The sequence below is a fragment of the Rattus norvegicus genome, chromosome 4 (assembly GCF_021556685.1).
Source record: "Rattus norvegicus strain SHRSP/BbbUtx chromosome 4, alternate assembly SHRSP_T2T, whole genome shotgun sequence".
In the NCBI taxonomy this organism is placed as follows: domain Eukaryota; kingdom Metazoa; phylum Chordata; class Mammalia; order Rodentia; family Muridae; genus Rattus; species Rattus norvegicus.
Genome location: NC_141537.1, coordinates 118521771 through 118535610, shown reverse-complemented (window position 1 = coordinate 118535610; position 13840 = coordinate 118521771). Strand labels below are relative to the sequence as shown.

Genomic DNA, 13840 nt, shown 5'->3' with positions numbered 1-13840 from the left:
AGAGAGTGGCCAAAGCCAATGTTCTAGAGCATGTTTATATAAGTGACCTCATTAGGTCACCTATTGTCACCTTTATTGTCAATTTTAGTAAATGATAGTGAGGTTGCTGGTGTTAAATGTAGAGGAAAGGAAATCTTAATGGAGCTGGGATGTAGCTCAGTGGGGAGAATGGTCACCTAGTGTGCACCAGGCTTTGGGTTCATTTCCAGCACTGCCTAAAGTGTGGTAAATTACAGGCCTTTAATCTTAATATGTGGACAGTAGAGAATATGAAGATCAGGAGTCCAAGACCACTCCTCAGCTTCCTAGCTAGTTTGGGGTTAGGAAGTATGGTATAGGGATGACCAAAGGTTGGCGTACAGCAGAAGCCCATTGTTTCTGCTCCTGTACTTGTCATAACAGCATTTCTTTCTCCTTTTTTTTTTCTTTTGCTCATTGTGGTGCTGGACATGGATCCATCCCAAGGCCTCAAACACCATTAGGCAAGTGGTCTATTACTCAGCCGTACCCCAGCCCCTTGGAACAGCGTTTACAGTGTACACAAGAGTAACCTAATACTAATAACGGCCACTTTTGATGCAAAGTAGGACAGTAACTAGTGATGTCATCGAGGAGCATAAACTATGTTTTTAATATTAGTGAATGTATAAGTGCTTTCAGTGCTTTTATAAAGATACTTAAATAATTTTAAAATTAGCTTAGAATTTATGTTAATCTCAGTGTTTTGTAAGAAACCAAAATTCACCCCTTTTTTTAATCTTTATCTTTATTAACTTGAGTATTTCTTATTTACATTTCGATTGTTATTCCCCTTCCTGGTTTCTGGGCCAACATCCCCCTAACCCCTCCCCTCCCCTTGTCTATGTTCCCCTCCCCATCCTCCTCCCATTACTGCCCTCCCCCCAACAAATATGTTCACTGGGGGTTCAGTCTTAGCAGGACCCAGGGCTTCCCCTTCCATTGGTGCTCTTACTAGGATATTCATTGCTACCTATGAGGTTAGAGTCCAGGGTCAGTCCATGTATAGTCTTTGGGTAGTGGCTTAGTCCCTGGAAGCTCTGGTAGGTTGGCATTGTTGTACATATGGGGTCTCGAGCCCCTTCAAGCTCTTCCTTTCTCTCATTCCTTCAACGGGGGTCCTGTTCTCAGTTCAGTGGTTTGCTGCTGGCATTCGCCTATGTATTTGCTGGTTTCTGGCTGTGTCTCTCAGGAGAGATCTACATCCGGTTCCTGCCGGCCTGAACTTCTTTGCTTCATCCATCTTATCTAGTTTGGTGGCTGTATATGTATGGGCCACATGTGGGGCAGGCTCTGAATAGGTGTTCCTTCAGCCTCTGTTCTAAACTTTGCCCAAAATTCTCCTTTTTAATGACATTTCAGAGGCTCTATTTGCTTTGAGTTTACAGATAAGTCATAGAGCAATAAGTACTGGTTTGTATCTAGAAACTATTGCTAAAATTTATGCTCTTTTGGAAAAGACTTTTATATTTATTTCCTCTTAATATTCTTTCTTAGTTTACTTACCATTTTGGAATATTGCATCTCTACTGTTGATCTAAAACTAATATGCTTCTTAGCTCCATAGTTGGGTTTTGTGAATATCGCTTACTGTTTTAATTATCATGACTGGTGGGATGGAGCCAGTATTTAAAATAGTTGCTGTTAACATGTGTACACTTCCAAGGCTGTAAGATGTGTAGGTATCGTGATTAGAAATTCCAAATTGAGGACTAGAATAAATTGATTAAATTTTGATATGTAGGGGTCTCCCCAGGTGGTGCAGTGCTTGTTTAGGGCACACAAAGACCCCAGGTTGACCCCAGGACCACATAACCTAGCATGGCTCCCACTGACAACAGCAACATTTCAGAGGCTGAGAAAGTAAGATCAGAAATTCAAGGTCATTCTTGATTACAAAGCAAGTCTGAAGTTATCCTGCGGTGGCTGATTCTGTCTTCAATACATAAAATAAACAAATGAATAAATAGATTTAGATGGCATTTGGTTTTAATCCATTAACTTTCTGGTTTACATGTTTGTATTTCAGGGAAAGGTGGCCCAGACAGCCTGTATGTCAGCTTGCAAGCATTTAGCCACTTCCTTGATGCAACTTTTGCTAGAAGCAGAAGTACGGCAGCTCACTTTGGGAGCATTACAGCAGTTCAATCTGGATGTCAGAGAATGTGAACGTAAGTCTGTGAACTATCTCTGCTTGCTTGTTTTATAAACGTTCATTGTCATTAATGTGAAAGAAAAACCAAACACTTTACAAATGTGTGTGTGTGTGTGTGTGTGTGTGTGTGTATGTGTGTTTGTCTGTGCATAAATACAATCTGCTGTGTATATATTTTTGTTGGTGGTATTTATATGGTTTCAAAGCTTCCTACACTGTACTGGCCAACCAGTAATGAAGCTCATCTCTAGGAGAAACCTATTCCTCTCCCAACAAGCACTGTGGCCTGAGGTTCGTTGCATAAGAGTGTGATTCCATGAGATGTCCCCATTCCTTCTTAACACGGCCATTTGGTATTACCATTGTTTTGGTCTTGTTCAGCTATCTCTAGGAGAAATTTTCACAGCAGCCCCTTGGTATTCTGCCTCTTACTATCTTTCTGCTCCTTCTCCTCCATGTTCCCTGAGCCATGGGTGTATGAACAGTATTATAGTTGTATCTCTTTTGGCTGTGCTCCCCATGATCTGTTGATCAGTATGCCCAGTTATAGTTTTCTGCGATGGCCTCCATTTGCTGCATAGAGGGGCTTCTTGATGAGAAGTGGTAGATACATTACCTGTGGCCTAAGGATAAGATTTAGAATGTAGTATGGAATTATGATGGTCTAGCAAAGCCGCAGGAGTTTCTTTTCTAATGTCACTGACTTCACTGGCCCTAGGAAGCTGGCTAGGTTTCCAGTGTCAGAATGATGTTCCTTCTGTTGAGCGGGTCTTAAGTCCAATTACACAGGTGTTGGTTGCCATGAACATGCACCTTTTATCCATATCTTGCCATCGTGGTAATTGTAGTGGTTCAGAGGTGTCGCAGTTGGTAGGCTGTGTAATTGCTTCCTTCCCTTGGCCACTTACAGTGACTGCTCAGTTTGTTTCCTTTGGTGGTCTTTTAAATAGCACTTACAGGGACTTCCATTTCCAGCCGTCGTAACATATTACCACAAACATCTGTAAAATAGGGACCTTCGTGAAGCAGCTATGCCTCTGTGCTGGACAACAAAGCATCAATCTGATCTTTGACAGAAGCTTCTGTGTTACCCTGGGCTTTCATCTGCAAATACTGTATAACTGCAATATGGCAACACTGTATCACCAGTGAAAATAAGACTACAGACCCCAACAGATGTGGGGTGTGGGGCTGATGAGACAGCTGAGGAAAGAGAAGAGGAGGGCTCTGGAAATCTGCAGTAGGGCAGCGTCGGAGCCTTTGGCCACCAGTACGTTGCCATGTGCAGGAACACCGTGATGCTTAAGACAACGAAGAAGCCACTGGAGTCTATGAGATGGCTAGGAATCCAGGGGCCATCTTTTCCTCCAAGACCTCGAGGCGACAGCTACCCAGGGAAGCATCTTGTGTGTCACTTAGACCACAGCTTAATGCAGTTCAGACTCCAAAGAAACTGTCATGCATTTCTTAGTTGTATATAATTGTCATCACCACATGTTTTGAGTATGTGTATGTGTATTGCAGAATGGCTAAATTAAACTGATAAATTGATTATTACTCTACACCTTTTTTATGTTTCGGATCATAAATCTCAACCTGCTGCCATCCAAATTGGATTTTTAGTCCTTCGATCTACACTCCTCCAGTGCCTTTGCTCTCCTAGCTACCAGCCCTTGCCTTCTTCACTCTTCACGTTTGAATTTGGCTCTTCCAGATCTACAATCAAGTGAAATTATGGAGTTTTCGTCTTTCTGAGCTTTGTTTATTTCACTTAACATAATGACTTCCAGATTTCCCATCTTGTCATGAATGAAGGTGTTTCTTTTGTATGTAAAGACCATTTAATGTTCATTGTGTACAGAGCCACAGTTTCTTATCTGCTCACCCAGTGGTGACAGAGCTTGACTTCATGTCTTAGCTCTTCTATACTGTGATAAACATGGAAAAACTCTGGAAAAGATTTTATTTTCTCTGGAGTGGATCATAAGGTGGCTCTTTAGTGTTGAAGGAAACTCCTACACTTTCCTCATAACTACTATCCAGGAATTCACACTCTACCAGTCCTGTAGTTTCATTTCCTTCTTGCTCTCTCTGGTGTAAGAGATGTATAATTCCAGATTTCAGAAGGCTAGAGGCAAGAAGAGCACTGTGAGTTTAAGTTCAGCCTGACCTGGGCTCCATAGTGAAGTCCAGGGCAATCTGGTCTATGTAAGAAAAACTTGCCTCAAAAAGTAATAAAAGATATATGACTGGAAGAGAACTTTTCTACATTTAGGAAAAGGTACTGATCTAGTTATTTTTCAAGAAGCTTAAAATACTTTATCAAGTTAAGGACAAAGAAAGCCACACAATAGCATAGATTATTAAGTAAGCAGAATAAAGAAAAAATCAGCCAAAGAAGGAAAAGACATGTGAGTTATTTTGAATTTAGTATCAGAAACATGCAAATCAGAACACTATACAATGATACCTTCAAAGCCCTAGAATAAAAAAGGAACATGTCAAGTTAAGTAAAATTCTGAATCTCTCAAAAATATACCTGAAGAATGAAAGCTAAATAATGTTAGTTCAAATACACAGAAATCGAGAGAACCGGTAGTCAGATCGATGCCACAGCAAATACAGAAAGTTTTTCAGGTTAAAGGGAAGTGATGCCATGCATTACCCAGTTCTATGGTGGGTTCATCTCCAGCAGTGTTTCTACCATACCCTTTCCTAGAGCTTTGAGGCTGTCAGTCACTGAGAAATGGCATCTCATTTTCTCCTCTGAATCCAGGCAGGTTTCTGACTTTACTGTAAACAATAGAATATGGAAGCAGCAACCCTTCCTGGCTTCTGAGACTAGACCTTGAGAGAAGACACAACATCCCTGTCTTCAGTTAGTGTTGCTTGTAGAGGCCAAGGCCTCCATAATATGAGGAAGCTGTATAGGCAGCTCTTGTAGATGAACCACATAAAGAGAGCCTGAGTGTGTGTGCAGACTGAGCGAGCCCATTTTCAGCTGTCTAGTTGGTTTAGGATTTTCTTCCTTTTAAGATTAATTTGCTGTTATTTTAAAAGTAAGGTAGAAATTTAGATACTTGGAGATTTTACTCTTTTCTGATATGAACATTTTAATAGTAGGACTTAGTCTTGTGATGATGGTTTGAATGAAAAGGCCCCCATAGCTTATAGGCAGTGGTACTATTGGAGATGTGGCCTTGTTGAAGTTGATGTGGCTTTGTTGGAGGAAGTGGGATTTTAGGTTTCAGAAGCTCAAGCCAGGCCCATTGTCACTCTCTCTTCCTACTGCTTTTGGATCTGGATGTAGAACTCTCAGCTATGTCTTCAACACCATGTCTGCCTGAATGCTGCCATGCTCCCTTCCATGATGACAATGGACTAAAACCTCTTAACTGTAAGCCAGCTCCTAGTTAAATGTTTTCCTTTGTAAGAGTTGCCTTGGTCATAGTATCTCTTCATAGCAGTAGACTACCCGACTAAAACAACTCCTGAGTTTGCATCAGCTGCATTCTACATATTTAGTTACATGAGTATTTTTATTTTGATTTGACTTGATGTTTGAAACAGTGCCTCCCCATATAGTAGTCCAAGCTGGGCTCAAACTTACTGCATCATTCTCCTGAGTGTCGGGAATGTAGCTATCTGCCATCATATTAGCTTATTGCATTCATTTTAAGTTTTTATTCAATTCAGTATTTTCATATTACCTTTAGGTTTTCTTATTTTGGGGGATGTTTTCTGCTTTTAATTTATACATTTTTATTTCAGATAGTTTTTAGTAAAGTTTGGAAATACACAACTATGAACACATTGGGTTTTCAGATTTGATCTATTCATTATTTAGAAGTTTGTGGCATACTTCCCCAATGTTTATACAAATTCAGTTATAATTTCAAGTTTAGTCAGAGAGCATGCTCTGCATAATTTCTGTTCTGGTACTAATATCTTGAGATTATTTTTAATGACCCAGTTTATTAAGTATTCCTGTTTCACTTGGACAAAACTATATGCGTGTTCTAAGCAGCTGTGTGACAGTTCATAGGGTGACAGGGTAGCACTCACTGGTCCTGCCCAGCACACCCCTGCACTCTCCTGTTGTTGTTGGCTGTGGGCTGGCTTTGTTGCTGAGGTTATTTGTGTTTCTGTTGTAGATATACTCACCGCTCAGGATGCACTGCCGTTCACTCTGTATCCGAGGCTGGCCTTGAACATTTCCTGCTGCTTTCTACGTTTTCTCTCCTGTATCTTATATCATTTGCCCTCCCCCACTGTCTTGCTTACATTGATTTTTGTTAGATCTTGTGTGGCTTACGGCTTACTACTGTAGCTCCTTGTTTACTTCTAGTTGTTACAGTTGTCAGTAGTAACTAGGAGACAGGATGTGCAAATACTTTTTCACAAGGAACACTTTAAAATGTTGCAACACCTTTTCAGTTTTCCAGTGTCTTCTGGGTTTTTAATGCTCCATTTATTTATTCAACATTTTTATCCCTGATATGCTTAATCTTGAATTCTGTCTATTGCTTTATCTTCTTTGGTAATGGTTTTCAATAGTTTCTAATCTGCAGTAAAAATGAGTTCACATTCATTCCTCATTTCCAGCACTTGTCTTTTGATAATTCTCTATGAGCGCCAGTTGGGGCTGTTGTGTTATTCACAAGGCAGTTCTAGGAGGCAGGAGCTTTACATGCTAGTTAGACACTCCACCCTGACTTCTTACCCACACTGCTTCAGCACCTTTTTTTTTTTTTTTTTTTGGTTCCCTTTTGGTCTTTTCTAGTTGTCGTCCCACAATTCTCAGGTTCTTTTTCCTCTTTGACATATAGAACATTTTAATAATTGCTATTCAAATAGTTCTTATATCTACATGGTTTTCAGCATATTCCCTGATTAATTTTTCCCACTGGTTCTGAGGTTTTTAATGCTATGCATTTTTTCATTATTTACTGAATTTCTGAGATTTTAAATTTTACCTTGTTTGGTGTTTTAATTTAAAAGATTAAAGTCACTTGGAATTGGTTGTATGCAGTCAAGGGGTGCTTTTAAGCATTCATAGGGTCTGTAGCAGCCCAATAAGCACAATTCCAAAGCAAAGCCCTTTGAAGTGTTCAGCCCACCATGCTAGAGCGTGGCAGGCCTTCTGTCCTGCGTGTTGGAAACAGTAGGTACAACTGGACCTACACAAATTAGTCTGCATATTTGTGGTCTCGCTTTTCTCTGCTTGGGAAATCACTTTCCACAAACACATGATTTTGTGCCTGTTATAATTTAATCTGTAATATCTGCTACAAGTTCATGTTTTATTGTTCCTCAGATGGCAATGCTATCCTTTGAGACACTGAACTTGAGGCTCATAGAAGTAGATCATTGGGGGCAGGCTTTGAAATTGTTAGGATAGCTCTTGATTCCAGTATTGTTCTGCATTCTGGTTTTCTATGAGGTAAGGAATCTCTTCCATATGCTTCTGCTGTTGTGAATGCTACCATGCTCCCCTCTAATAGGCAGGATGGGAATCCCCTAAATTGAAACCTCAGATAAAGTTTATCTCCCTTAAATTGGTTGCGTCAGGTGTTTTGGTCACAACAGCGCATCACCAAGTATCCAGTGAGATATTTGTGATTTTCAGCATCTGCTCTGTTCTTTTTCTGTCTAGTGACTTGAATTTCCATCCCTGTTTTGCATTGTTTAAATGAAGGTGAAATCCTTGACTACTGATTATATTTCCTCTAGGACTGATTTGAGACCCAGAGTCTTGCCTATGCTAGCCAATTACTGTAGCACTGAGCAATAGCACTAGCCCTACCATCTTTCAAGCCTTTAATTGCTTTATGAGCTTCAGTTTCCCTAAATATTTTCTGTAATAAACATGTATGTATCATTTGTATAATGAAAACAATTACTTCTAAAAACTCTTGGAGAGACATTTATATGAGCCTACTACTGTATACACCATAGACTGATGGGCAGAACACTCATTTCAATGTTGTTGAAAATAAGCTGGACAGAACAGCCATCTAATGAGAATGGAGTTGGAAACTAGAAAAGAGACAAAGCAAAACTACTTTCCTGCAGAGCTGTCATCCTCAGAGAGAGAAAGAGATCTATAAGAACCTACTAGGGACAAACAGATTCCAGCTCATTCTGTAAACCAAGAAAAGAAAGGTCACCTCTACAAGTGTGGTTGTCTTGCTAAGTTGAAAAAACATGAGCTAGAGTTCAGGAGGCATGGCCATGGTTCTTGAAAACTCAGAGATGGCTTAGTGGGCAAAGTTCTTACCATGCAAGCATGAGGACCCAAACTTGAATCCTTCCAACCCAAGTCAAAGCCAGGCACAGCAGCATGTATCTGTAATCTCAGATCTCCTACAGCAAAATTGAAATCAGAGACAGGAGAATCCTCAGAATCTGTGAACCACTAAGTTTGGCTCTCAAAAAAAGAAATGGAAAGTGAGAGCTCACACCTGAAGTTGTCCTATGATCTCCACACATATACCATGGTACACATGTGACTATACTCACATAAGAATATGCATGCATGTGTGCATACATAAAATATATATCATATAATTTCTTAAAAGTAAAATCATTGCTTTACTTCCTTACAATTTAGAAACAAGTCTAATTCTGGGAATGTCATATAGATATGGTAATACTCAGTAGTGAAAACCTCATCCTAGAAGGTACCTATTAGATGTTTTTGCATCTAATTAGCCAAAATTCATTCTTATAATTCATGTCTTAATAGGTTATATGCTAGAAGGATAAAAGCATGATCCCTGGCTAAATTAATCATAATTGATTACTGAAGCCAAGAACAAAGCCATTCTCTTGAGTTGAAGAAAGAATGAGCATTCTTTGTGTTAGAAGGAAAAGAGGGAAGAGGTTGAAGTTAGACTCCAGTCAGTCTCCCAGGGAGGGAAGGCATGATGAGTGATAGGCAATGACTGGTGGACTGTCACTGTCATAAAGCTAAGAGGCGCAACAGAGAAAGGGGGATACAGTAGAACATACGGCTGAGAAGAAGAGAAATGTTCTGGAAAGAATAGTGCAGAATGAAAAAAAAAAGTCACTCTTAGAACTTGATCTTTGAGTACTTTGTGTTTAGATGAATGAACAACTTTTTGTGGCTCTTCAGGTGAGTCCACTTCCACAGTGCAAAGGCAATTCTCCATTAAGAGTAAGAGTGCAGAGATGATCCTCTTAAAGAGTTTGGAGCACACTAGTTTGCTAACTATGTCAAAGCAGTTTCCAGTTCTAAAGAGCCAGGATTTTGTCAGGAAGGCCATGTAGCTTCAGGGTTAGTTAAGGTGCAAGACCTGACAGTCCTACTATTAAAACTAGTATTAACATTCAACTTGAGACTACTTGTGGTAGTTTGAGTGAGAATCAACCCCATAGGCTCAAGGTTGAATACTTGGTACCTATTTGGTGGAACTGTTTAGGAAGGATTAGGAGGTGTGGCCTTGTTGGAGGAGGTGTGTGACATGGGGTAGGTTTAAAAATTTCAAAACCCCATACCATTCTCATTTAGCCCTCCCTGCCTGGTGATTGAGGATCAAGATATAAACATTGAGCCACTGGTCCAGCACCCTGCCTACCTGCCTGCCGTGTCTTAGCCATCATGTTCTTGAATTCTCATTAACCTTTGGAAACTGAAAGCCCCAAGTAAGTTTTTTCTTCTATAAGTTGCATTGGTTATGATGTCTTATCGCATCAATAGAAAAGTAACATAGACACTATTGATGGGGCCTGACAGTTTTACTGAAACTTAGTGTAAGCATTTATCTGGAGACTAACCATTACTCGGCCTGACACCCTACTAATAAACCTAGCATCAGTCATGAAAACCTTTTCTATATATTAAAGAGCCCCTGAGCTTCACTGATTGAGGATTTAACGTTTCATTTCTGACTGGCAGTAATTTATCTGTCAAGAAACTTTCCATGGACATTTATTTCAGTTAAGAAGAAAGAAATTCTATTCTATGCCTTTCCCTATACCACCCCCTTCATTTTTTACTTCAGATGCTCAATGGTCTATAAAAAATCTTAAAGAATTGATACATTAAAGTCAAATAGTTAGATAGAGGCGTATAAAAGCAGCCCTATGACAAGTTAATTAGCATGTACATCTTTCTACCCACTGGTTTATGTGAGAGATAGTTTCTCCTTTTTGTCTGTGAGTCCTTGGAGGAAGTGACTAAGTCCTGAAAGAAAATGTGGACATGATGGAATGTAAGTGTGCACTGAATGTTTGACTCTTAAGGCCTGTGCTGCCATTTTCATAGATCCAGAACAAAGAGAGGAGTCGTTCATATCAGCATGAGCTGAGTTACTCCGCTAGGATAGTGTCATCTTAGTCAGCTTGACAGAATCGATACATTTTATCTCTTTCTCTTAGATTGACCACACTGGCAAATTATTTAGTGCTTTTCAATCTTATTTCTAAATGGGAATAATGCCAACTATTGTAGGGTAAAGCTAGAGTTGAATAAACTAATACATGAAGGGACTTATTTCACTGGATGATAAATGTTGTGTTCCCTCCATTATCGTCCTCAGAACAGGAGCAGCAGTAAGCCTAGATTCTGTCATTTGGAAAGTCTTCTGGTTTGAATGTTGTCTGTAGTTTGTGTCTTATAAACGTGAAGATGCTATTTAGCTTACTATAAAAATTAACTTAAGTTTCTTGGTAATTATCTTCAAAACCTCTTGGGTTGTTCTGGAAATTGTGATCCATAGCTGATGGCTGTCTTCTTCCCAGCTTGACACTTTTGCAAGAAATCACTCAGTAGCTCCACTGTTCTAAAGTCCTTGCCACTGCCTAGGTTATCAGCCTCTGGAGGTGTGATACTGAAGTGATTCTAGCTGGCAGCCCATCAAACCAAGAACCTGGAGGGTAGAGTTAAGAAGGCGTGAGAAGACTATTTCTGTACTTTTAAATTTTAACAGTGACCTTGGTTTTTCTGATATGTATAAGTTTCATCCCGCATTTCTGTATTAGTTACTTTCCATTTTGCTCTCATCAAATATCTGGTAAGCAACTAAGTGGAGGAAAAGCTTAATTTGACTTAAAGTTTCAAGTGATACAGTCCATTGTAGTAGGGGAAGGTGTGGCAGCAGGAGTGTGAGGCTTCTGGTCACATTGCATGTGAAGTAGGAAGCAGAGGACTTGATAAGGAAGCAAAGTCAGGCTATCAAATCTCAAGCCTCCTTCCATTCCCAGAAACTCACTTTCTCCAGTGAGGCTCCATAGCTTTCCTCATCAGTGCTCAAATACAAGAGCCACAACAGTCTCCAACACTGTGCTTTGAAATTTGGTGTTAGAAGTTAATTCAGTAACCTGTCCATTTATTCAGCAAAATATATGTGGTGCTCCAGCTCTGGACGTTGTCTGAGAGCAGATGTAGTAGACTTCAGAGAAAGGAGGAACTTTGCTATCCCAAGAGATTAAGAGTCGTCCAAAAGTCAATTTTACTTTTTTTTTCCCTTTTGGAAGTAGAAGGAATGATTTTTTTTATTGGATATTTTTTATTTACATTTCAAATGTTCCCTGTTTCCTGTCCATAAGCCTCCTATCCCCCAACCCCCTGCCTTAGGGTGTTCTCCCTCCCCAACCGCCCCCACTTCCCGACTCCCCTTCTTGACATTCGCTTACACTGGGGGGTCCAGCCTTGGCAGCACCAAGGTCTTCTCCTCCCAGTGGTGCCTAAAAAGGCATCCTCTGCTACATATACATATACATATGGAGCCATGGGTCAGTCCATGTATAGTCTTTGGGTGTTGGCTTAGTCTCTAGGAGCTCTGGTTGGCTGGCATTGTTGTTCTTATGGGGTTGCAAGCCCCTTCAGCTCCTTCAATCCTTTCTCTTAACTCCTCCAATGAGGACCCCGTTCTCAGTTCAATGGTTTGTTGCTAGCACCAACATCTGTATTTGTCACGCTCTGGCTGAACCTCTCAGGAGACAGCTGTATTAGGTTCCTGTCAGCATGCGCTTCTTGGCTTCATTAATATTGCCTAGTTTTGGTGGCTGTATATATATATGGACTGGATCCCCAAGTGTGGCAAGTTCTGAATGGCTATCTCTTTAGTCTCTGCTCCAAACTTTGTCTCCATATCTCCTCCTATAAATGTTTTTATTCCCCCTTTTAAGAAAGACTGAAGCATCTGCACTTTGGTTGTCCTTCTTGAGCTTCATGTGGTCTATGGATTGTATCTTGGATAATATGAGCTTTTGGGCTAACATCCACTTATCAGTGAGTGCATGCCATGTGTGTTCTTTTGTGATTGAGTTACCTCACTCACTGGTATATGCCCAGGAGTAGTATAGCTGGCTCCTCAGGTAGTACAATGTCCAATTTTCTGAGGAACTTCCAGTCTGATTTCCAGAGTGGTTGTACCAGTTTGCAATCCCACCAACAATGGAGGACTGTTCCTCTTTCTCCACATTCTCGCCAGCATCTGTTGTCACCTGAGTTTTTTTATCTTGGCCATTCTGACTGGTGTGAACTGGAATCTCAGGATTGTTTTGATTTGTATTTCCCTGATGACTAAGGATGTTGAACATTTCTTTAGGTGCTTCTTACCCATTCGATATTCCTCAGTTGAGAATTCTTTGTTTAGCTCTGTACCCCATTTTTAACAGGGTTATTTGGCTCTCTGGAGTCTAACTTCTTGAGTTCATTGTATATATTGGATATTAGATCTCTATCAGATGTAGGATTGGTAAAGATCTTTACCTAATCTGTTGGTTGCTGTTTTGTCTGAATGACAGTGTCCTTTGCCTTACAGAAGCTTTGCAGTTTTATGAGGTCCCATTTGTCTATTCTTCATCTTAGAGCATGAACCATTGGTGTTCTGTTCAGGAAAATTCCCCAGTGCCCATGTGTTTGAGGCTCTTCCCCACTTTTTCTTCTATTAGTTTCAGTGTATCTGGTTTTATGTGTAGTTCCTTGATCTCCTTGGACTTAAGGTTTTATACAGGCTGATAATGGGTGATTTGGGTCTGAACCAATATCTTATTTAACCTCTCTAAGCAGTAATCTGGAAATACAAAATTCCTTTATGTTCTTATACAAAGTCAAGTAGATAGATGTAAAACTATTAGAAGTGATTTGTTTTGGATTTTTTTCTTTTACAAGGATCATTTCCTTATGTACATATCTATATATTTTATTTTTCATTTTTCTATTGTATATTCAGCTTCCTAAATTATTTAAAGATTTAAAACTTCAAAATCAGAAAATAATGAAACCAAATGTATGTTACATTGTGGATTGTTGTCTATGTGTAGGTGAAAGCAGGCAAAAGATAAGGCTAGTGCCTGTGATTAGGCAATAGGAAAAGAAGGTTGGCTGAGAGTTTTAGAAAAGGAACAAAGAATAGAGAAGGACAAAGAATTTGGAGGAAAAGGATGAACCAGATCCACATGGCTTTAAATAGCCACAGGTAGAGCTATGAGTATCATAGAAGGGATAGAATAATATAGGACAATTTGTCCAATCTAGGTGGGCAGCTTATATCAATATCAATTGGCTCTGAGTTCATTGTGTGGGTGTTTTGTGAGTTGGGAATTTACTGTTATAAATCTGACTGATAAATTAAAAGTCTGTAGAGTTGTGATTTTACTGGGTTACATGGATTTGTAACAGCTTGCCGCAGGGAG

At 39.9% G+C, this 13840-nt stretch overlaps 1 protein-coding gene across 1 annotated transcript in view; it reads left to right on the top strand.

Annotated features, from left to right (window-relative positions):
- The window catches only part of Exoc6b (exocyst complex component 6B), a 455557-nt gene that overhangs the window by 273364 nt on the left and 168353 nt on the right, over positions 1–13840 (top strand). The window contains 1 exon segment of the mRNA NM_001109246.3: positions 2048–2189. Within this exon segment, the coding sequence (NP_001102716.1) occupies positions 2048–2189 (142 nt within the window).